General features: G+C 46.2%; 1 protein-coding gene across 2 annotated transcripts in view; it reads left to right on the plus strand.

Annotated features, from left to right (window-relative positions):
- LOC122793025 (MOB-like protein phocein) overlaps positions 1-24804 on the plus strand; it is a 565681-nt gene that overhangs the window by 373932 nt on the left and 166945 nt on the right. For both annotated transcript variants that reach the window (XM_044060679.1, XM_044060677.1), the window contains one exon: positions 22907-22986. In XM_044060679.1, coding sequence (XP_043916614.1) covers positions 22907-22986 — 80 coding nt within the window. The remainder of the gene's footprint in view (positions 1-22906; positions 22987-24804) is intronic.

Genomic DNA, 24804 nt, shown 5'->3' on the forward strand with positions numbered 1-24804 from the left:
TGAATGCCTCCTAGAAGATCACCATTGCCTGCATGGGACCTCAATTATGTGTTGGAAAAGCTCACCCTGCCTCCATTTGAACCAGCTGCTAACGCTGATATAAAGTTCTTATCATGGAAAACAGATCTGCTTCTAGCAGTTACTTCAGCAAGAAGAGTTTCAGAGCTGCAGGCCCTCATGGCTATAGAGCCTTTTATCATATTTTACCCAGACAGGGTATCTCTGAGGACAATTCCTACTTTTATGCCTGAGGTGGTTTCCAATGTGGCTCTTAACCAAACAATTCATCTCCCAACCTTTTATCCAAATCCGCAGAACAAGGGGGAGAGAATTCTGCATTCCTTGGACGTACACAGACAATTAAGATTCTACTTAAGCCGGACTAACGCTCTAAGGAAAACTGAGAAATTACTAGTGACATATGCTGCAGGATCAGAGGGCAAGGCTATTTCAAAGCATCCAATTTCAAAGTGGATAAGCCACTGCATCCATTTCTGCTACTTATACCATGGTAAACCTGTGCCCAAGGGCATTAGGTCTCATTCCACCAGAGCTGCAGCTACTTCAGCAGCCTTTCTAAGGAGAGTACCAACCAAAGACATTCTAGAGGCTGCTACTTGGAGTTCTGTTCACACCTTTACAAAGCATTATCATTTGCCTCTCTACTCTAAATCCAGAGCCGGCTTTGCCACTGCAGTTCCTTATAGCCTTTCCTAATGCTGTCTAGCTCCAGCCCCCCAACCATAGCTTTGGGATTCTACCCAAATGTAATGACTGCAACAGTGAAACACGAAGAACATAGTACAGTTGAGTACACTTAGCATAAATGTAGATGTTCGAGTGTATTCACTGTTGCAGTCCAGTTTACCCTCCCACCATCCCCTCTCTATCTTCTACAACTTATGTGGTGTATTTGTTTGTAGATGAAGGTAAAGTTTATATTGATGCGTGTGTGTGTGTGTGTGTGTGTGTGTGTGTGTGTGTGTGTGTATATATATATATATATATATATATATATATATATATATATATATATATATATATATATATATATTTTGGGGGCACCTTACATCGGGGGCAAGAAAAACTAAAGAAAATGGCATTGGCTGCATGATGTCCTTCAAGAATGCAACTGCAGTCATAACATGTGGGTTGTCCTGCCTCAGGCAGCCCTCGGTCGGCCGGATTCCAAAGTCTGGGTCCGACGTCGGCTGATGTCGCATTTCTCTCCGACGTCAGAGCGGCTGGAGTATATAAGCATCAGTCGACGCCATTTTCTTCAGTCTTTCTTGCCGCTCGGTGCCCGAAGCAGAAGCAGTTCGCAAGTGCCGGTCGGTCAGCTCCTGTATTCTACGATACCGAAGTCATCAAAAAAGCTAAGTACCCCGTTGGGGACCTTTTCTTGCCTCAGCCGATGTCAGAAATTACTGAAAAAGTTAACAATTGTCTTTTTTGTGGTAAACAAATACCTCATAAGGATTTCCACTCTTACTGCCTCCCTTGCTGGGCCCAGACCACGACGTCTTGGCCTGTGTAGCCTGTGCTCGCTTTAACAAGCGCACTCTCAGGCGCCGGGCGGAGTTCGCTGAAGACTTTTTCAGCGATAAATTTGCTTATACCATGCCGTCGGATCTTCCGACATCGCAAACTCCCAAAAAGCGAAAAGACCGGGACCGACATCCTCGGCCCGCGTCTACTACCGACTCCACGCCAAAACCAAGCGCGAGTGCTCCGGTTCCCTCTGAGACGGTCTCTCCACCGCTCCGAACCGAAGACACCGCATTACCGACGACTCCGATTCCAGACATTACTCCGCCAGTTATAGATTTTCTTCCGGATACCGAAACCGAGGAAATGCCCGAGACCATTGCTGTAGACAAGGTCACTCCTGCACGTGGAGCTGCCAGGCCTCATATGGCCATGTCTATTAAGGCCTATACTAGGGCTAAGGCAGCCAGCAAAACAAAGCATATTACTCCTAGAGCCTTACCTCAGCCGACTCCGGAGACACAAATTATGTCCATGGCTGCTGATTTAATTTCCATGATTAGAGGTTTGCAGACCCAACCTGAGAGAGCATCCCAGCCTTCTCCTGATAAAAGGCCCTGGGTTGAACTCTCTGACCCTACTCCTTCAGATGAAGACTCTGAGGGCTCTGTCCACTCTGATAGCCAGGAATAGCTCTTCCAGACCTATGAGGACTCTGATGCAGAAGATTCCATACCTTCGGCCTCCCCGCCTGAGGATATTTCCTTTTGGGAAGTTCTGCACACCATGAGGGAACATTTCAAGTGGCAGGGCCAGGAATATTCTGATTCCAGGAAACGCCTTAGGACTTTCCTTAAGAAGCCTCAGCACAGGCCCTTGGCTATTCCTCCTGTACTTGATGTTCTGGATGATTTGTATTCTGATTCTAGTGCTACCCCTGATACTCTCCCTCCTGCACCAGCCAAGCCAGATGGGTATTACAGGGTCCCAGAAACTCATTCCCATTTATTCAGGGCCCATACTGTTGATTTGGAAACTATTTCACAGGGGCCTAAAGGAGTTTCAGCCTCCACCTCAAAAAATCCTTTGCCCTCCAACAGGAAGCAAGGTCATTAGAGAGATGGGGTTAAAAGGTTTACACTTCCACTACCTTATCTATGAGAGCTTTAAATTGCCTTTTTCATATGTTCCAATATCAGGATTATCTCTTAGAAGATTTACAAAGAACACTAGCTTCTCCTGATTCTTTAGACAGGAAGACTTTGCAGGAAGCTGCACATAACACTCAGCAAGTAAGCAATCACTTCCTGCAGTGTGGATATGATGCACTGGAAGCTTCATGTAGGGCAGCTATGACAGGGGCAGTGATGCGAAGACATGCTTGGTTAAAAGACCAACCTCTACCAGATCATGTAAAAGCAAAACTTCTGGATGCACCTTTGGAAAAGAACAAGCTTTTTGGTGCAAATGCTAAGGATGTGCTAAAGACCATCAAAGAGAAAGCAAAATCAGTTCAAACTGTAAAGGATTTCCTCCAGGTTCAACCCCCCAGATTCAGTAGGAATTGGCCTTCAAAAAACTGGTCCTTTCCTAATCCAGAAAAGTTTCAAAGGGGTAAGAACAGACGTGGCCGAGGAAGAGGCCAATACAGAGGCCCTTACAGGGGACGTCAATGGCAGCCAGGAAACCAAAGAGGTGACGCAGGGGTTTCTCCTGCCCAGCAACCACAATCTCAATGACTTTCCTCTACTACCACCTACCAGGGAACAACTAGAAGCTCCCTTGGGCGGGAAATTATCTCTGTTTGCAGAAAACTGGCACAGACTGACAAAGGACAAATGGATTTTGGACATTGTAGACCGAGAGTACAGGTTTCATTTCCATACCTTACCAAGAAAACAAGGCATGCCAAATCTACCACAACATCAAAGGGCAGAGGCTATCAAGCAAATCTCTCTGCTAACTCAAATGAAAGCAATAGAAAGAGTTCCACAACAAGAGCAAGAACAGGGTTTTACTCAAGACTGTTCCTTGTTCCAAGAAAAGAAACTCAATGGAGACCAATACTGGATTTGTCCGCATTAAACACCTTTCTCATAATACCAAAGTTCAAAATGCTGACTCTGCAGCAACTCCTTCCCATGCTGGGCAAGGAGTCGTGGCTGATTATTCTGGACCTCAAGGAGGCATACCTGCATGTCCCTATCGGACACAGTTGCAGAAGATACCTCAGATTTCTTGCAGGGCCAGAGCATTATCAATTCTCAGCATTGCCATTTGGCTTATCTACTGCGCCCAGAGTGTTTACAAAATGCCTGGCTTCAGTAATTGCTCATTGCAGGCTCCAGGGTATACAAATTTACCCGTACCTGGACGACTGCCTCATACAAGCGGACGACAAATTGATGTTGACAAAAAATCTGGAATATGTCATACGATTACTTCAAGCTCTGGGATACACAGTCAACTTCCAAAAGTCAAGACTGCAGCCATCCCAGCAAATAATCTTCTTAGGAGCCAAACTAGACACAGCCTCTCAAATGGCTTACCTGACCGAAGACAAGCAAGAGAAGTTAACTCAATACTTCAAAGGTTTAGCAAAACTCACCCAGATGACTGCAAGGAGATTCCTACAGGCCTTGGGTTACATGGCATCCTGCATTCTACTGGTTCCATTAGCAAAACTACACATGAGAAAGCTTCAATGGTACCTAAAAAGCGTTTGGTCTCAGCACAGCAACAACTTGGAGACAATCATACCACTCATTCCATGCTTACAAAAGGAATTCCAATGGTGGGCTTCGGTGAGCCAGGAAAACACAGGTTTGTCATTCAAAAAACCACAGATAACACAGACCATGACTACAGACGCCTCAGACCTTGGATGGGGGGGGCACATGGAAGGCAGGTGTATACAAGGACAATGGTCTCCAAAGGAAACACATCTGCATATAAATCAAAAGGAAATGCTGGCAGTAATGCATGCTATCGAGGCTTTTCAAAACCAACTCCAGCAAGGTCACTTAATGATACGGACAGACAACACCACTGTGATGTGGTACATAAACAAGCAGGGGCACTCACTCTTACCCCTTTGCAGACTGACAATGCAGCTTTGGGAGAAATCACTGAGTCTAAACATCCAGTTGCGATCACAGTTTGTTCCAGGAAAAGACAATGTGTTGGCGGACAGCCTAAGCAGGAATTTCACAGATCCACACGAGTGGAGGTTGCATCCGAAGGCTTTCAGACAACTCACTTCGACATGGGGCAAGCCAGAAGTGGACCTATTTGCCTCTCACCTCAATCATCTACTACCAAAATTTTGCACAAGGACATACCATCCAAAGGCTTGGAAAATAGATGCTCTTTCATTCAACTGGAACTCCCTAGCAATCTATGCATTCCCACCTCTGCCACTGATGACCTCAGTATTACTAAAGATCAAAGCAGAAAGGCCCAAGGGAATCATAATAGCTCCGGATTGGCCAAGACAACACTGATACCCACTACTACGGAGCGTATGTCACAGCAGGAGGTGGGCCCTCCCTCAGTGGCCTCTGCTTTTGACTCAGCACAATTTCGAAACACTGCATCCAAACCTTCAGACTCTGCAGCTAACAGCCTGGGAGATCCCATAAATAAATTCAACTTACCTCTCTCCAAGGAAGTTCAGCGGATACTAACAGAGGCTCGAAGACCGTCCACCAGAAAGGTCTACTTAGCAAAGTGGAAAAGATTCAGCAATTGGAATACCAGCAAAGGGCATGATGCATCATTACTGAACATTCCACTTATCTTGGAATATTTGGCAGATATGTTACAGAGTGGCCTCTCATATTCTTCAATAAAAATACATGCATCTGCTATTTCAGCTAGATACAACACTGATCCTCCGTTTTTTTCTCACCCCTACTAAGACAATTCCTCAGGGGAATCAAGAACATTAAGCCACCAAGAAAGGCCCCAGTGCCAGCCTGGGACCTCAATTTTGTCTTAGAAAAACTGACTCTACCTCCTTTTGAGCCAGCAGCTTCAGTTGACTTGCAATTTCTCTCATGGAAAACAGCCTTCCTGTTGGCAATTACCTCAGCAAGAAGGGTTTCGGAACTACAGGCCCTAATGGCAATACCACCCTTTATTATTTTCCACAGAGACATGGTTTCATTAAGGACCAACCCTACCTTTATGCCAAAGGTGGAATCTAGGGTTTCTCTAAATCAAGCCATCCATCTGCCTGCCTTCTTCCCCAATCCTGAGAATAAGGGGGAAAGGCTTTTACATACCTTGGACATTCATAGACAACTTCGATACTGCCTGGACAGAACCAAGGCCAGTAGGAAGTCTGAACAGCTTTTTGTAGCTTACGCCCCTGCAGTCCAAGGAAAAGCAATTTCAAAATAGACTATTTCTAAATGGATTGGACATTGCATCAGATTCTGTTATTCCTTTCATGGAAAGACTGTTCCAGCCTATGTCAGACCACATTCCACCAGAGCTACAGCCACCTCTACAGCTTTTTTAAGAGGGGTGCCTACAAAGGACATTCTAGAAGCTGCTACATGGAGCTCCGTGCATACGTTCTCAAAACACTACAATCTCCCCCTATATTCCAGATCCAGAGCAGGCTTTGCTTCGGCAGTCCTGCAGGGTTTGATTGCCACACCATCTCTTTCCTAGACCCCAGCTAAGCTATGGTATTCTACCCACATGTTATGACTGCAGTTGCATTCTTGAAGGACATAGTACAGTTTTGTACCTACCATAAATGTAGATGTCCGAGAGACAATGCAACTGCAGTCGGGTTTTCCCTCCCTCCATACCCCTCTATGCTTAGGGTCCACTCCTATCCCCCTCACTCTTAGCTGGGGATATATGTTATGGTGTATTTGTTTTATTGCTCATGTATTTGTTTGGAATCCTGTTTTTGTCTTCCAATTTGATTACAGCCTTCCTTGGAGGGCACCTGGCATCTGGGGCAAGAAACACTGAAGAAAATGGCGTCGGCTGATGCTTATATACTCCAGCCGCTCTGACGTCGGAGAGAAATGCGACATCAGCCGATGTCTGACCCAGACTTTGGAATCCGGCTGACCGAGGGCTGCCTGAGGCAGGACAAACCCACATGTTATGACTGCAGTTGCATGTCTCTCGGACATTTACATTTATGGTAGGTACAAAACTGTACTTTTTATACCCCTGATGACCTGACGTCATGGAAGAGGAGACAGCAACCGGCGCAGGACCCAAAACGTTGGAATTCAGGCCGACTGAGGGCAACCTGCCAGCAGATTACCCCCAACTGTAATGACTGCAACAGTGAATACACTTGAACATCTACATTTACGGTAAGTGTACATAACTGCACTTTACTGCATGCCAGTACCAGAGGGCAGGAAATTGCCAGAGAGACATGCCAATCACTGTGGGTGGACCACCAACACAGAGGTTTCCTACAGAAATGGAGGAATTCCTGGTATCCCTTACTGGGAAAATTGAGAACCCTCATACTTGGTGGTGGCTTGGCTGTTGGAGCTGGACTTGGTGACTGCTTGAGTGTCTGCAAGGGGATGCTCTAGGTCATTGGCATGTACTGTTGTTTTAAGACATTGTCATGCGCTTGTGAATGTTTTCCTCCGAGATGTATGCATTTGACATCCAAAAGCATCAGGCCTGCAGCAGTCGCAGGTACTTAATGTAGCTATAGGCTGTGTGGATAATTGGTATGTAGCATTTTATGTGCCACATAGTCATGGGAGTCTCAAATGATCTAACATTTATGTTAACTGTATGTAATTACAGGTTCTGTTGCCACATGCCTAATGTCTGCAGGTTATCGATGTTAATATGCACATTGCACAGTCTCGCATAGTGGTGCTGTTAGCAAAAGGTGGCTGGGGGGGGGGGTTATGATGAACTTCCAGCATCATTTGTTTTAATGAAAGTTGTCCAGTGCATGTTTGCCCCATCCCTTCTATGCAGGTGTCACCAAAACAGATTGCTTGAAAGGGTTACTCTGCCTTTATGGTGCATGCACCCAACATAGGAGTGAGGCATAAAGGTGGTTGTCACTGCAGTGATATCAATACTTTCGTAGATCCAGGTGTTACCCTTGGAATCATTTAGCATTGTTCAGGTCTGTGATTTGGGCACTGATATCCCGTACTCACAAATGTTAAATGTGCTGCTGCTGTCTTGCCTGCTTGAAGGCTTAAATCTGCTGCAGAGATTGCAGGACATTTTGAAATGCATGCAGGACATGGCATATAGGGACCTTGAGCAGATATATGTATTGTGAGGGCAGTGGTGGCCTGATAAGCACAAGTTGGGTGCATGTGCATTCATTTGGATGCAGGTACCTGCTGCACTGGTTGTACTGCGGTGGGCAGGTGTGCAGTGCACTGTCTCTCACCAGGCATATACAGGTGGTGCCCACAGTTTCGCAAAGTGCTTCACTGCCCCCAGTGTCTCCTCTACTGAATGAGGACAGCTCCCATGGATGTGCCCTACTCTCTTCTAGCTCTACTGTGAACACACTTCTCTAGGCAAGTCACTCTGGGTCATACAGTTAAACTCCATCCCACTGCCTTTTCTGCCATGGGGGAGTTGGTGTAATGGTTAAGGTGTTTGCTTCACAGACCCAAGGTACAGGGTTTAATTCTCACTTTTGAAAACTAAGTTGGTTAATTGCCCTTGTGGACCATTTTAAGGCTAGCCAAGTACTTTACCTATGAATTTATGAATGAGAACTTTCCTGTCCCTTTCAGGGGGTTGTGGACACCAGCATTCTTTTGGAATACTACAGTAAGGACAATAGTAGAGTTCATGCACACATTCCTGACCCCTGGATTGGATACCATGGTGCCATGTGTCACACCCAGCAAGTATTCTGGCTATGGAAGCTCCACCCCTTCTCTGGAGAATATGATCCCTTACTCCTCCAACATCCTAGCCATATGCATGGCTACTGCATTCATGACTCATGACCCCTCTGCCTGTGGTAGCATTGGTGTTCTATGTCACTGTACCCCACTTCACATGTGCAAATGATGGTGACTGTGTCCTGCCCACCCCCTAACCTGAGTGAGTGTGTTAATGTCTGATGCACAGCATGGCCAATTAGTGCACTGTAATGCATTGTCTGTATGTTATGGCATGCATCAGTTTTATTCTCTGTCTGTCTTGTCGTGGCTTATAATTGTGGAACAGAAACCTCTTCTTTACCAGTTGTAGAACCTGTCTCTGCCTCGCATTGAGTCTTGCTGCAGTTTATTCTTCTGATGACTCCTTTGCTGCTTCCACAGGTATGATGGGCAGTGCTACAGTGTCTCCTGTCGTAGAGTCCTGGTAGACAACATAGTGCAGACCACACATTTCTTGCTGCAGATCTCCAGAGCATAGAGCAGTGCATCACCACAGACTGCAAAATCAGGTCTTAGTCAGTCAGCACACATTCAGTGATGATCCATGTCTGTCACAGTCACGTCTGCCACAGTCTTGGAGCTGCAGGTGAATCATCAGCCATAATTCAAAGGAAATACAGTATATCTTACAACACAATGGTGGACACATTGCGTGGGCTTCTACCCAAGTTCATAGGACTGGACTGTCAGGGTCTCTATAGCTGGCAGTATGTGCACTTACCAAATAGATGACCCTGTGGAAAGTCACCCTGCATGAATTGCTGGCATAAATTGCATGATGTTATGTATTCCTATCTCGCCGTAATTCTTGCTGGAAGGGTTCAGAGCCGATAATCGGCTCCGACTCTGCCGATACTAAAGCTAGAGAGTTTTTACTGGCTCGAGGCTAACCCCTATCCCATGGTGCCTCACGGCAATTCCCCAGATCTCGTTTGCCATGAAAGCTTCGAGGTTGTCTCCTTACTGGCTTGTTGGCTAAGTAATAAGATATATTTACTAAATCTTGTCCTTTTCCACCTTTTTACTTCATCTTTACATTTTTATTATTAATAGCTTTTTGTGTGACTGTTCAGAGTGTTTGACCCCTATTTTTCCCCATAGGATTGTACGGCCCGTTTCAGTTAGAGGGGCATAGTTGCCCTTTTAAGTTAGAGGGCCTTTCCTCCTTGTGTGAGTAAAAAAAAAAAAAAGTTTTATAATAAACTGTAGAATTTTCTCTCTATCTTTACTGTTCTCGTTGGTATTGTTACCTCAGTAGATAGTTTTAAGTTTAGTTAGTATTGTTGTCTTCTTTCTAGCTAGGTAATACTTGTTCCTGTTAGCATGACCAAAAAAAAAAGACAGAGAACATAAGGACCATCGCCCTTTGAGGTTTAAAAAATGTGATAGATGTTCACAAAAGATGTCTTTGACAGTCACACTAGTTGTGTGTACTGCTTAGTAGGTGAAGCTCACTTGCAAGAGCCCTGTACCTTTTGCCATGCGTTCAGTACCAGGGTCTTGATTGAGAGAAAACGAAAACTCATTGATAGGGGTCTTATGACCAGTTCCTTTCAGGAACAGCTGGAACTTGGTCAAGCAGCTCCTAAGACTTCAAAACATAAATCTTCGGCTCCAGTTTCGGAGCCGTCGAAAAAGTTCAAAGCGTCTGAGCCAAGGAGTTCTGGCTTCGATTCAGCTTCTCTATCGGTACCGTCGGTCTCTTCGGTGCCAAGGCAACCTTCAGTACCGTGACAATTACCTGACATTGACCCTGTCTCACCTACTTTGAGATCTCCTATTTTGGAGAGGAGATCTCCTTCTGTCTCCACCCGATCCTCCAGGGCATTCTCAGATGAGGACATCAAGCGAGTGGTGAAGAGGTTGCTTTCAGATCCAGCTCCGGCAAAGAAACTGGCCCCTCTGGACCCAAAGGCTTCGGAGCCAACCCTTTCACAAACCATTGCTTCTTCTCCGACTGCTTCGCTTTCGGAGCCAATCACTTCAGGTTCTTTGGTCTTGGATCGGTCGGTTCTGGGGATCCTCCCTGCTTCCTCGGAACCAATTGCTTTGTCCTCAGTGGCTCAGTCTGAAGCCGAGGATATCTGGGAGCCGATGATTTTGAGTCTACTCCGAGAAGGATAGTCACCCTGGGTTTTCTTTGGAACTGATCCTTCCTCTCGGTGCCTCGGCTCAACAATTTGGTTCCCACATCTACTTCAGAGCCATTCCCCCTTGCTAGGAGCTGACCATCCATCTCCTTGGAGTGGAGGTCTTCTTTGGAGCGGGGAGGAAAGGCCTTCGAAGCAATAGAGAAGGCTTTATCCTCTGCAAAAGCCATACCTTTGGAACCCATGTCCCACCAGCAGCAGGCAGCAACCTCTTCTCCCCTGCCACCCCCACAGCGTAGGGAACCATAGTCCCAAGCAGCCCCCATTGGAGATGCCCCCTCTTCCGAGATCTCCCCAGATTATCCCACTGGAAAGCTCCCTTGGAAGAGACTGTGTAAGAGGAAGCATGTTGACTCACCTGAGTCTGTCACTTCTGACACTGATTTGGAGGAATCCAAAGGGTCCCCTAGATCCCCCTCTGAGGATGTCTCTTTTTTTGACATCCTAGAAATCCTTAGACAGAGGGGTAACTGGAAGACCTCTAACCATGCTGAGGATGAATCGGTGCATCTTGAGGCCTTTGGTTCTCAACCTTCCTCCTCCTGGGTGACACCGCCTTATGACAAGCTCTTAGGGGTCATATCGCAGAAAGCCTGGACCTCCCCAGACACAGTGGAGCCCGTCCCATGGAGATCAAATAAATTCATGACTGCACCGGAAGATAAGTCCTTTCTTACCAAAGGAGTTCCCATTGATGCTATGGTGGTAGCAGCGGCCACCAAGATGGAGTTGTCTGAAACCTCTTCTAATATCCATCCTCCTAACAAAGAGTCCAAGATGATGGGTAGGTATGGGAAGCGTACCTTTTCTTCAGCGGCATTTACTCTAAGATCACTGGATTGCCTTACCCATTTCACTCGTCTTCAGAGGGATCTCCTGAAGGAGTTGGGAGATGCCCTTCAGGGTTCAGTAGCTCCGGGATCCACGGATAAGGTTTCTACGCAGCTCTCCACCCTTACATCGATAGCCAACTCCTCCATGAGGCTGATTTCATATGCTTCTGGTGAGCGAGTAGAGCAGCCGCAGCAGGAATCCCTCTCAGGAGACATTCTTGGATGCGTCTTTGTAACTTCATGGAATCCTTTTCTTCCTTCGCTAACGTCTCCTTTGATGCTTTTTGGACCTCAGGTGAAAGAGACCGTGACCAGGTGCGAGCAGGAAGGGGGAAAACCTTATCCGTTTCTCCTTCCCATCTAGACCCTATCCCAAGGGGTAATACAGGAGGGAAAATGTGGTTCCATAAATCCCAAAAAGATTTCCCTCGGGCACAAGGTCAACCCTCCCCTAGAGGTAGAGGGAGAGGATATAATGGAAGATGCTGCCCTCACGGCATAGGAGGTCCGCAACACCAGGGAGATGGAGAAACCTTCTCTGATCGTCCCTTCCATCGCCCCTGAGGGATTGCCCGACTGTCCATATCTGGAGGCAGTCAGGGGTTGTCCATCGATGTACCCAAGCGCCGGGCTAAGCATTTTGCAAGATCGTTGGGTACACACCATAATATCCAGAGGTTATCTGATCCCCTTTGTTTCCAATCCCCCAGTAAACCAGTCTCTACCAGACAATGCCACCCATTCAACTAGACCGTGCAACATCAGAGGTAATCTTGGTGCCTCAAAAAAGAGTCATCCAAGAAGTCCCCACAGAGCATATAGGATCCGGAGCTTACTCTCGATTCTTTAGTTCCAAAAAAAGATGGACTGGAGATCAATTCTAGATCTCAGCAGACTCAAGTTCGTAAAGCGAAGTTCCGAATGATCACTCTGCAGTCGGTATTTCCCTTTATCGGGAAAGACAGTTGGATGTAATCAATAGATCTTCAGGACACTTACTATCACATCAAAATGGACAGGTGCTGCAGGAGACACTTATGCTTCCGGCTGGGAGCCAGTCATTTTCAATTCCGAACACTGCCCTTTGGCTTCACTATAGCCCCCAGAGTGTTCACCAAATGCATTGCAGTGGTAACTGTTCACCTGAGACGTCAAGGATTCCAGGTGTTTCCGTACCTAGATGACTGGCTCCTCACTGCTACCACCAAGCATCAACTCATCAGAACCAGGGACGAGACTCTATCCTTGTGCACCAGTTTAGGCATCACAGTCGACCTAAATAAATCAGCCTTATCTCCTTCGCAGCACATCCTATTCTTAAGCTCAGAAATACACAACCAGGTCAGCAAAACTAACACCAGAAAGAGTAGAATCACTACACAACCAAGTCGGATCCTTGCTAAACCGTCACAAAGTTCAGGCCAGGGTAGTCCTTCAGGTCCTAGGGACTATGGCTTCCTCCATTCTATTAGTTCCTCTAGCCTGTCTGCACATGAGAATACTTCAGTGGCTACTATTTGCCCAATGGTTGATGCAGGATCTTCCCTTGTCTCATCAGATTCTTATCACAAACACCTGCAAGAAGGATCTAACATGGTGGTTGCATACAGAACAACTGCTCTTAGGTCGTCCATTTGTTCCTCCCCAAGAGAAAGCAGTTTTGACCATGGACACTTCCCAGATTGGGGGGGGGGGGCATTATCTGGGAATGACTGTCCAAGGTACTTGGCAGAACCACGAGAACCACTTGCACATCACTGTTCTGGAGATGAGAGCAGTGCTTATATGCGTTGCAAGCACTTCACAGCTCTCTTCCCACCGGGACAATTGCGATTCAGTCAGACAAACATGTCTGTCGTGTGGTACATAAACAAGCAAGGAGGAACCAAAACTTATCTGCTTTCCTGAGAGACCTTAAAAGTTTGGACATGGGTGATGGACACTTGACGCTTTCTGGTAGCAACATACATCCTGGGGAAATCCAATGCGATAGCAGGCAAACTCAGTTGAGCAATTCTAACGCCTCACGAGTGGTCCCTGAATGCAGAAGTTGCAAAAGAGATCTTTCACAGATGGGGCCAGGCTTGCTGCAACCTATTCGCCGCACACCTGAACACCAAATGCAGCAGCTACTTTGCCTTAATTCCCCATCTGGGGATGTCACCCACCGATGCTCTAGTCCACGATTGGCCCCCAGGACTTCTTTATGCCTTCTCACCCTTTCCTCTTCCCAAAGGTAATACAGAAAGCAAAACAGTTGGGGAGTACCCTGATCCTCATTGCTCCTTACTGGCCTCGGCAAGTCTGGTTTCCCTTCCTGTGGTCCTACCTTTTGGAGGAACCATGGATTCTGCAACCATCTCCAGACCTTCTGATTCATCAATCAGGGCAGTTCCATCCCACCATCCACACCCTAAAATTGACATCATGGCTGCTCCAGTTCCAGGTGTGTTTCTCTCTCTCCTTCAGTCAAACACATTCTAATTTCTTCCCATAAGCCTTCTATTCGAAAGTTATACTCCAGCAAATGGAAAAGGTTCTCTATTTGGGCTGTAAACCAAGGCTTAGATCCCTATACAGCTCCTATAGAATCTATTTTGTCCTTCCTTGCATCCATTTTTCATGAAGGAGCTGCACCCGCTACAGTCAGAGTTCATTAACTGCCGTTTCTAATTTCCATTTTGGCTTCATGGGAAATCCCATCATGTCCCACTCTTTGTGCAAAACCTTTTTTGGAGGGAGTTCTCCTTCTCAGGCCTCCAATCAAACAACCGTCAGAACCCTGGTACCTGAACTTAGTTCTCACATCATTAATTTCTGCAACTTTGAGCCCTCTTCTTCATCGGATTTGAAATTATTATCTTGGAAAACACTTTTCTTAGTAGCCATAACCTCTGCTAGGAGAGTCTCAGAACTGCAAGCTCTTACTATTTGACCTCCTTACATTGTTTTCCACAAGGATAGTCTCACTCGGGACAAACCCTTCCTTTCTTTCCAAGGTATGCTCAGTGCATAATCTTAACACTGCTATTGAGCTACCAGTGTTTTTTTCCAAATCATTCTAATAAATCTGAGTACAGACTACACCACTTACGTTCACAGAATTCTCAGGTTTTACCTACACAGGACTAAAGAATTCAGAAAATCGGATCAATTATTTCCTTTTCAGACAAAAATAAAGGCTTGCCTGTTTCTAAGGTTACCCTTTCAAAATGGCTTTCAGATTACATTTCCTTTGCTTATCAGACTGCTGGCAAACAGTTACCCAACAAAGTAAAAGGCCACTCTACAAGGGCAGTATCTACTTCATGTGCCTTTAGATCTTGGCTCCCAATTGATACTGTTTGTGCAGCAGCTACTTTGGCAAGAACACATACATTTGTCACTCATTACAAATTGGACTTGGCCTCCCAGGACAAGTCCTCCTTTGGGTCCACTGTGCTGAAGTCTCTTCACTTGAGCCACCCGGGATAAAGGTGCTAGGAATGCTGTCCCATCCAGCAAGAATTTCGACGAGATAGGACTATATAACATAAAGAAGTTATGTACTTACCATAACGTTTCAGATTTGTAGTCCATCTCCCCTACATTCTTGCGTCCCTCCCGCCTGCCCCCTTCCTGTTCCTGGAGGATCTGGTGGACTATACTTGTGTCTGACCTGGTTGTAGTTGTTGTCCACCTAGCATGGATAATGTTACATAATATTTTGTCTGTATGTACACAGTTTTTTGATAGTTTCATAACTGTTAGGTACTTATTTCTTTCTTGCAAACAAAATCTGGGGAATTGCTGTGAGGCACCATGGGAGAGGGGTTAGGCTCGAGCCAGTAAAAGATCTCTAGCTTTAGTATCGGCCGAGTCTGAGCCAAATATCAGCTCCGAACCCATCCAGCAAGAATGTAGGCGAGATGGACTACAAACATGGAAAGTTATGGTAAGTACATAACTTCTTATGTTAAGTTGTCAATCTCGCCTTCATTCTTGCTGGATGGGGTTCGGAGCCGATCCTCGGCTTCGACTCGGCACTTGCTAAGCTCGAGAGTCACTTTTACCAGCTCGAGGCAGCCCCATATCCCATGATGCAAGGCGGTAAATATCCAGATCTCGTTTGCCGCTTCGCTGATGAGGTACTCCTTTTGCCAGCTCATGGTAAGTAAATTGTTTTACAATTGTTAGACACCCCATTCCTAGTTTTTCTCTTATATATTAGCATAATTGTCATTTTTAGGTAGTTGTAGGGTCGCTAGTCTAGTTTTACTGTTTCCCTACTTGTTTTTATTTAGTCGGGCCTTCATTCCCTTCCCATCCCTTCCTGTCAGGGTGTGTGTTTGGATTTATATTTTCCCCTTTTAAGTTAAAATTTCTGAGTCTGGGACTGTGTGAGTTGGGTGTGTGTGTGTACTCACTATGTCCAAGGAACAGAGGGTCTCAGGCTTCAAGAAGTGTGACTCGTGCTGTCAGAAGATGTCTCTGACAGACTGTCACACTTCTTGTATCTACTGCCTGGGACCTCTCCACCTGCAGGACTCCTGTGCTATCTGTCACTCTTTCATCCAGAGAGTTCTGCAGGAAAGGAGGAATAAATTAATCTTGAGAGGACTTCTTAAACCGGAGGGCTCCCCGGCCAAGTCAGCTTCGGGCAAGCCCTCTAAGACCTCCAAGGCCCAGGCTTCTGCTTCTAAGCCTCCGGCCTTGGCTCCGACTCCTTTGGAGTCGAGATCGGCTCCGGCTGGAGCCGATCTTATTTTGATTAAATCTTCGGCACCGATTGCTATCGGTGCCGGTACTTTAACTGCCACATTGGTGTCTGCTCCGACCGGCTCCGATCACCATGTGACTAAGGCTTCGGTATCGGCGCCGACCGGCTCCGATACCATTATTTCCTTGCCTGTATTGGCTCCAGCCGGAGCAGATACATCCTTGACCAGACTCGGAGCCGAGAAGTTGTCGGCTCCTTCTGGAACCGAGGGTTCTTCGGCTCCGATGGTTCCGTCGAGGAAGCGGTCCAGGTCTCTCTCTTTGGAGCCGATACTGTCGGCTCCGGCCTCTCCTCTTCTTTCGGAGCGGAGCCATCGGAGCCGATCATCTAGGTATTCCAGGCTCTCAGACCATGATTTAGAGAGAGTGGTAAGCAGATTGTTAAAATCACAGGCACCTAGCCCAAATGCTTCATAGTCCGTCTCAACAGACGACTATTAGTCCACACCCTCTTCAAGTTCCTCCTTCGACTCTCCTCCAGAGCTCGGAGCCGGAGTTTATGGGAATAGTTACTGCTATGGCTGCGGAGCAGATACCTCCCCTTTCTGCTCCTTCAGCTTCTACTCTTATCTCCTCCTCGAGACCTTCCTTGGAGGGATCCGGTGGTCGGGCTTCCCTGGTCTGCTCCGAGGGGGTGAGTGGCATTGGACCCTTGTCCGACCCTGCTCTTCCCCTCGGGGCTTCGGCCTTGGTGAGCTCGGCCCTGACATCTGCCTCGGAGCCTTCCCTTTCGGTGGGCCCGGGAGTCCCTGTTTCTTCGGAGCGGGGTCTCGGATCTCCCTGGGAGGGGAGCCTTCGAGGTGATGAGGAGTGTGCTGGCCCCTGGGCTCAGTCAGCAGTCTATCCCCTTAGCTCCTTTCTCTACGGTGCCTGTAGATGTCTCTTCCCACTCTCTTGCTCCCGGACCGAGAGATCCACCGCCTCAGGTTTCCCCACTGGGAAGAACCCCCTCTTCCGAGGATTCTCCTGATCCATCAGGAAATCCTCCGCGTAAGAGGACCTGTAAGAGGAAGCACCTAGACTCCCCTGAGTCTACTACTTCAGATACCGACTTAGATGAGTCGGAGGGGTCCCCAAGATCCCCCTCTGAGGATGTCTCTTTTCAGACATCCTAGAACTCCTAAAACAGAGGGGAAACTGGCCTCCATTAATCCCTCCGAGGATGAGTCGGTATACCTAGAGGCGCTCGGATCTCGACCCTCCACCTCCTGGGTGTCTCCGCCTTCGACCCCTCATGGAGGTGATAGCTCGGAAGGCGTGGGCATCTCCTGATTCCGTAGAACCAGTTCCCAGGAGGCCTTCTAAATTTATTACAGCCCCTTCCGAGAAACAATTTCTTACAAAAGGTGTCCCTGTTGATGCCATGGTGGTGGCGGCCGCCACCAAGAAGGAACTTGCAGATCCTTCCGTACCAGTCCATCCTCCTAACAAGGATTCTAGGACCATGGACAAGTATGGTAAGCGGATGTTTTCCTCCGCGACCTTTGCCATGCGTTCGCTGAATTATTTATGTCACTTCACCAGACTTCAAAGGGACATCCTTAAAGAATCAGGTGAAGTAGTACAGGATTCTACAGCTGCAGGGGCTCAGGACACGATTGCTTCTCAGCTAGGAATCCTTAACTCCATAGCCAACTCCTCCATGCGGCTGATTTCGTATGCAGCAGATGGAGCGAGTAGAGCTGCAGGGACAGGAGTGGCTCTTAGACGTCAGTCCTGGATGCGGCTCTGTAATTTTGCAGATCCCTTTAAGGCGTCCTTCACAAACTCTCCCTTCGATGGATCAACATTGTTTGGTCCTCAGGTGAAGGATACGTTGACCAGGTGTGAGCAAGACGGCAAGACTCTTTCTGCCGTAGGAGTCCGTTTTTCCACCCCTTCTAGGCCTTACCCTAAAGGACAGAAGGGCGGAAAGATGTGGTTCCGTAAATCTCAGGGAGTCACGCCGGACACACGTGGTCAGTTTACCCCTAGGGGCAGAGGGGGTAATAATAACAGACGCTGCCCTAGGGGCAGAGGGGGTCTGCAAAACTAGGGAAGCAGAGAGCCTCTCTCTGACAAGCCCTTCCAGTATCCCTGAGGTGTTGCCCGACTGTCCATCCTTGGAGGCAGTCGGGGGAAGATTATCGCTGTACCCAGAAGCCTGGCTTTCCCTTTCACAAGACAAATGGGTACAGTCTATCATATCCGAGGGTTACAAGATTCCTTTCGAGGAAAGTCCCTTCACTCACAAAAATTCCCTTCCAGATGTTCCACCCGGTCTAAGGGAAATCGCAAAATTAGAAGTATCAAAGCTTCTACACAAAAGGGCCATTCAGCCATTTCCAACAGACCATTCAGAGCCCGGAATCTACTCAAGGTTCTTTTTGGTTCCCAAAAAGACGGGAGATTGGAGACCAATATTGGACCTCAGCAGACTCAACAAGTCTGTGAAAAAGACAAGATTTCGGATGGTCACACTTCAATCGATTTTGCCCTTCTTGGGCAAAGACAACTGGATGTGCTCAATAGACCTTCAGGATGCGTACTATCACATAAAAATCCACAGACGCTCCAGAAGGTTTCTCCGCTTTCGGCTGGGGTCCAGTCAGTTTCAATTCAGAGCCCTGCCCTTTGGTCTCACTACAGCCCCCAGAGTGTTCACCAAATGCATGGCACTGGTCACGGCTCACCTGAGACGTTAAGGATTCCAGGTGTTTCCATATCTCGACTGGCTCCTCTCAGCCACCACCAGGCATAAACTTCTCCAAGCCAGGGATTACACCCTAAATCTCTGCACTCAATTAGGAATTTCGATCAACTACGAAAAATCCTCCTTATTGCCCTGCCAGTCTATTACTTTTTTAGGCGCAAATTTAGACACTGTTCGGATGTCAGCAAACCTCACAAGCCAGAGAATCCTAGATATCCAAAACCATGTGCGGATCATCCTTGCCAGCAAAAAGGTGCAAGCCAGACTGGTCCTAAAAGTATTGGGCCTCATGGCAGCTGCCATTACTCTTCTTCCTTTGGCCCGCTTTTACATGCGTCTCCTTCAATGGATGTTGTTCACCCAATGGTCCTACCAACAACTTCCCATGCGTCACCAAATTCTGGTGAGACAAACTTGCAAAAACCACCTATCCTGGTGGATTTCTTGTCCCCAGGTTCATCAGGGCAGACCCTTTGTTTCCCCGGCCCCGGCAGCCACAGTCACTACGGACGCCTCCCTGATCGGGTGTGGGGGGGTCATTATCAGGGCAGGATGGTTCATGGGACGTGGCAACCGTTCGAATACCACCTGCACATAAATGTCCTAGAGATGAGAGCAGTGCTTTTAACGTTGCAAGCCCTCAACGACTTTCTTCCCTTGGAAACAATTGCAGTTCACACGGACAACATGTCCGTAGTGTGGTACATCAACAAGCAGGGCAGAACCAAGTCCTACCCCTTGTGTCGAGAGGCTCTCAGACTTTGGCAATGGGTGATCTCCTCTCATCGGTTTCTGGTAGCAACGCATATCCCCTGGGAAAACCAACTTTTTAGCGGACAGATTGAGCAGAGCTATACTCATGCCTCACGAGTGGTCTCTCAAACAATCTATAGTGGAGGAGATTTTTCAGAAGTGGGGCCGCCCATGTTGCGATCTTTTTGCTACTCCCCAAAACAGCAAATGCCCAGCCTTCTTCTCTCTCTTCCCACTTCCGGGCCATCCCCCCAGAGACGCTCTTACCCAAGATTGGCCCCAGGGACTTCTTTATGCCTTTCCTCTGATACCACAGGTACTCCAGAAAGCTACCGTTTTGAGAGCCAAAATGATTCTCATTGCCCCATATTGGCCTCGACAAATTTGGTTTCCGTTCCTCCATCGTCACCTTTTGGTGCAGCCGTGGCATCTGGACCCAGTGCCAGATCTTCTGATCCACCAATCGGGTCAGCTGCATCGGTCCATTCCTTCTCTCAACCTCACAGCTTGGTTGCTCCACTTCCTTCCTTAGCCAGGCTTCCTATGATCTCTAACCCTGTTAGGGATATCCTAGTGGCTTCCCTTAAATCCTCTACTAGAAGCATTTACACTTGCAAGTGGAAACGCTTCTCCCTTTGGGCGAAATCAAGGAACATTGATCCCTTTACTGCCCCTGTTCAGGCAGTTTTGGATTTTCTAGCGGAAATCTTTCACTCGGGTTCTTCATCTTCCACGGTCAAAGTTCAGTTGGCTGCAATCTCGAACTTTCATGTCGGGTTTGCAGATCACAACATTGTCCCACAAGCTTTGTAGAGCTTTTCTGAAAGGAGTTTTTCTCCTCAAACCTCCTGTCAGGAGTCCTCCTCCTCAATGGGACCTAAATCTAGTGCTGACATCCTTAATTCTTCCTCCCTTTGAGCCAGCTGCTTCATGCTCACTAAAGTTTCTTTCGTGGAAGACACTCTTCCTTGTCGCTATTACCTCGGCTAGGAGAGTGTCAGAACTTCATGCCCTCTCTGTTCGTCCCCCATATTTGGTCTTCCACAAGGACAGAGTATCCTTGAGAACTAATCCATTCTTTTTGCCCAAGGTTGCTTCAAAAACAAATTTAAACCAATCTATTGATCTCCCTGTATTTTTTCCTAATTACTCCAACAGATCGGAACAAAAATTACTTTATCTTGATGTTCACCGCCAACTCAGATATTATTTGGACAGAACAAAACAATTCAGAAAGTCTGATCAGCTCGCTCTTTCTTATGCTGAAAATAAGAAAGGCCTCCCTGTTTCCAAAGTGACCTTGTCTAGATGGCTATCTTCCACCATTTCTGACATTTATCATCTTAGGGGCTAACAGCTGTGCTCAAAACCAAAGGCACATTCCACTAGAGGCCTAGCCACTTCTACAGCCTTTCAGGCTAGGCTACCCCTAGATACTATTTGTGCAGCAGCCACTTGGGCCACTCCTCATACCTTTGTTTCTCATTACAAATTGGATTTGGCCTCCAGGGATAGAGCCAGTTTTGGTTCCACAGTTCTCAAGAGTCTGTTCCATTGAGCCACCCAGTATAGAGGTGCTAGGGATGCGGTCCCATCCAGCAAGAATGAAGGCGAGATTGACAACTTAACATTTAGAAGTTATATACCTACCATAACGTTCCATGTTAGTTGTCTTCTCTCGCCTTCTTTCATGCGACCCTCCCTCCTGCCCCCTTGCCTAGACAGACCTTGATCTCCCTTGGCTCTGAGAGATTTTGTTTCTTTGGGCACCAGTTAGTTCTAGTTTTAGTTATCTGGTTTCCCCTTACAGCCTTTTTAGGCTATTTGCTCTTCTTTCCTTAGTGGAAAGTTTTTATGCTAGGTAGTTTTCCCTCTAGGTCCAAACGAGATCTGGGTATTTACCGCCTTGCATCATGGGATATGGGGCTGCCTCGAGCTGGTAAAAGTGACTCTTGAGCTTAGCAAGTGCCGAGTCGGAGCCGAGGATCGGCTCCGAACCCCATCCAGCAAGAAAGAAGGCGAGAGAAGACAACTAACATGGAACGTTATGGTAGGTACATAACTTCTAATTTTGCCAGATGTGTATATGAAGGAGCTACCTGGATGGTTCACAGATCATGTGTACAGTAAAATACTCTGTTCATTTTACACCACCTGGCAGTTGGTGGAGTGGAAACCATTTACTAGATATCTTGAGAGTAGGTGAGGTCCTGATGTGACTGTGTAGGCACATGTAATCAGTGGCTGCCACCATGTCAGGTAAACTGGCAGTGTCATACCCATTTAGTGGTAGTTCTGTCGTCCTGTCATCATGCTCTTACACGTGTTGCCGTATCACATCAAGGAGCTGTGAAGCTCCTAATGTGGTCTTTGTCAGGTCCTGAAAAATCCCTGCAGCAGAAATGATTAATGACAAATAAACCTTTGTCCACTGGGATAGACTGTCTACATATCTTTGATTGTACATGATTGTGGCAAATGTCTACTAGCGCCCATGTGATGCCTCTGTCCCATATAGTAGTGGTCAACAGTATCCCAGTTTTGGATGTAATGCAGAGTTTAAAACTTTTATGTGATGCACAGGCTGGCGATATGCAGCATCATGTATACTGGCTCTGAAGGAATCCACTAACACATTTTGAGAAATGAAAGCAGATGTTGTTAGTCTCATCTTATCTCAGGAAGTACATATGTACACTGAAAAATGATCAGATAAGCTGATGGCTACAGCTGCTCATGCTTTTATACTTTTCTGAATTTCATTGCCTTGCTTGATTTTGTCATTTGTATATGCAGTGGCTCTCATTAGCAATTTGACACTCGTTTGCATGTCATTACATGTTTATGGCATGAGATTTGTACCATGCTATTTTCCTGCCTAGAACTGTTGTGCTGTTTGTCTCTGAATCACCCACTCCCTGCAGTTCCCCATTCATTATTCATTTTTACTTAATGTATCTCAGTAGTTGTTTTTGAATACCATCCTTGGACTTAAGTCTGTGCAGTGTCAAATCAAAAACCACCACAATTTTAAGTCTTTTTATTCTTTTGTGCACTCAAAGCAAAGAAGGTGGGTTAGAGGGGACTGCTAAACCTGCATACCTTTGTTTCACTGGTATTTAACGTTTCTGTCAATATTCCAGAAATACAGTTTTGTATTTCAATACTGATGTAACATTGCAGCATTGCTGTTACTTGCATTTGTTTTGTATTTTACAGCTCTCTAGTTATACATATTTTTTTTTTTGCTAAAGTGACACTTTGTAAATTAACACTGTTAAAATGACACTTCTCCTTTTTTCTCTCTAGTGCCCTGCCATAGATTATACAAGGCACACACTTGATGGTGCTGCTTGCCTCTTGAACAGCAATAAGTACTTCCCCAGCAGGTAATGCATTACTGAACTTTGTCTTCCTAGGTTTAAGAAGACTTTGACTTGCAAACATGCCTTGTGGCATAGCAAGGGTTGAGGTGTACATATTTAGACCTCGAATAGCAGCTGCATTTTGTAATTTGAGATGATATTGTACTATTTGTATATTTACATGTGGTGGAACTCATTCTCAGAGACAGGACATCCAGAGTAGCATTCGGTGAAGAAAAGTCAGTGGATCTGAGTGGCATACTCTGCATATTAACTTTTTTAATTAAAAGGGGATTTTTCTTTTTTTATGGGTGAGGTTTTTACTTACCTCAGCAAAGTTTGCTTGTACGTGCAACAAATATAAAGACATGTAATGTTTAGACTCTAATGTGTAGCTGTCATGAAGTAAATGCTTCTGTGAAGCTTAAAATAACATTACATCGTGTACCCAAAGCTGTTTATTTCTTTTCAGCAGTTAAATTAGTTTAACTATTCCACTTTTTTTTTTTTTCAAATCTCCTTAAAATTTCACAAAAAGTGTTCTGCAATTCATTGTAGACCATCTTCCATGGCAGAACTATAACAACAGAAATAAATAGAGCATCTGATGTCAGTCTTCAGCCAGTCCTTGACAGTGGGTTCTGTTCTGAACCTCGGAACTGACTCGGCCATATCTTCCAGCTCGCACTCTCCAAACTCTCGAGCCAGGCACTACCCATAATGCTCCTCTGTAAAGTTACCTCAGATCGAGTTTGCTCAAGAAATTAGTAGATGGGCGGAAAAAAATGTGGTCATTTAAAGATAATATTGACTTGAGGCCAGGTATGAGTCCTTAAAAGGAAACTAGCTAAGGAGTAATCAGTCTACTAAGAGATTTAGGATGGGGGAAGGCGGTTGAGGATGTCAAGGATTGGTGAAGATTGACGTCACAAATGGAACGTTATGGTAAGACATAACTTCTTTATCCAATGTTGTCAATCTTCACCCGATCCTTGACAATGGGACAGAATCCCTAGCTACTTTCGCCTTGGGGAGGTCTCACGGAAGAATATTCCTAAGCACCATAGAGCCAAAGGATGCTCGACCCCTCGAGACCTGATCTCTAGTCTGTAATGAGTGATAAAGCTATGATGAGAAGACCATGTAGCTGCTGCACAGATGTCTAAAGAAGTTCTGGCATGAAAAACTGTAGATGCTACCAAAAGCTCTTGTTGAATGGTCTTGAACTGGTTTAGGAAGTTGGAGACCTTTAGAGTGATGAATAAACATGATGCAGTCTCTGCACCACTTTGCTAAAGTAACCTTAGCAGCTGGATTACCCAAATGGAGGGAAGAGAATGCTACAAATAGCTCATTTGATTTTCTAAAAATGTTTGTCCTGTGAAAGGTAAAAACATAGTTGTCTGTGTACATCTAGCAAATGAAGGGCATATTCCCCTTTGTTAGAAAAATTAGGGAAAAATACTGGTAATTGTAGAGACTGATTAATGTTGGTTTTGGATACTACCTTTGGTAAAAACAATGGATTTGTTCTGAGTGCAAAAAAAAAAAAAATCGAGTAGGGTGATTTGCAGGATAGGGCCTGCAGCTCAGATACTCTTCTTGTGGAAGTGATAGCCACCAGGAATAAAGCCTTCCAGGGCAAATAGTTCAAGTCACAGGATGCTGATGGTTCAAAGGGAGTCTTAGTAAGGGCCTGAAGAACAACAGTGAGATCCCAAGCAGGAGCTGGTTCCTTAAATGGATGTTTAAGTATCATGAGTCCTTTTAAGCAAGCTTTACAAAGCTTGTAAGACATTAGAGAAAAGCCATTCAGGCCTGAATGAAAATTTGAAATTGATG

This window comes from Protopterus annectens, chromosome 2.part0 (genome assembly GCF_019279795.1).
Source record: "Protopterus annectens isolate FY-2018-M chromosome 2.part0, PAN1.0, whole genome shotgun sequence".
NCBI lineage: Eukaryota > Metazoa > Chordata > Ceratodontiformes > Protopteridae > Protopterus > Protopterus annectens.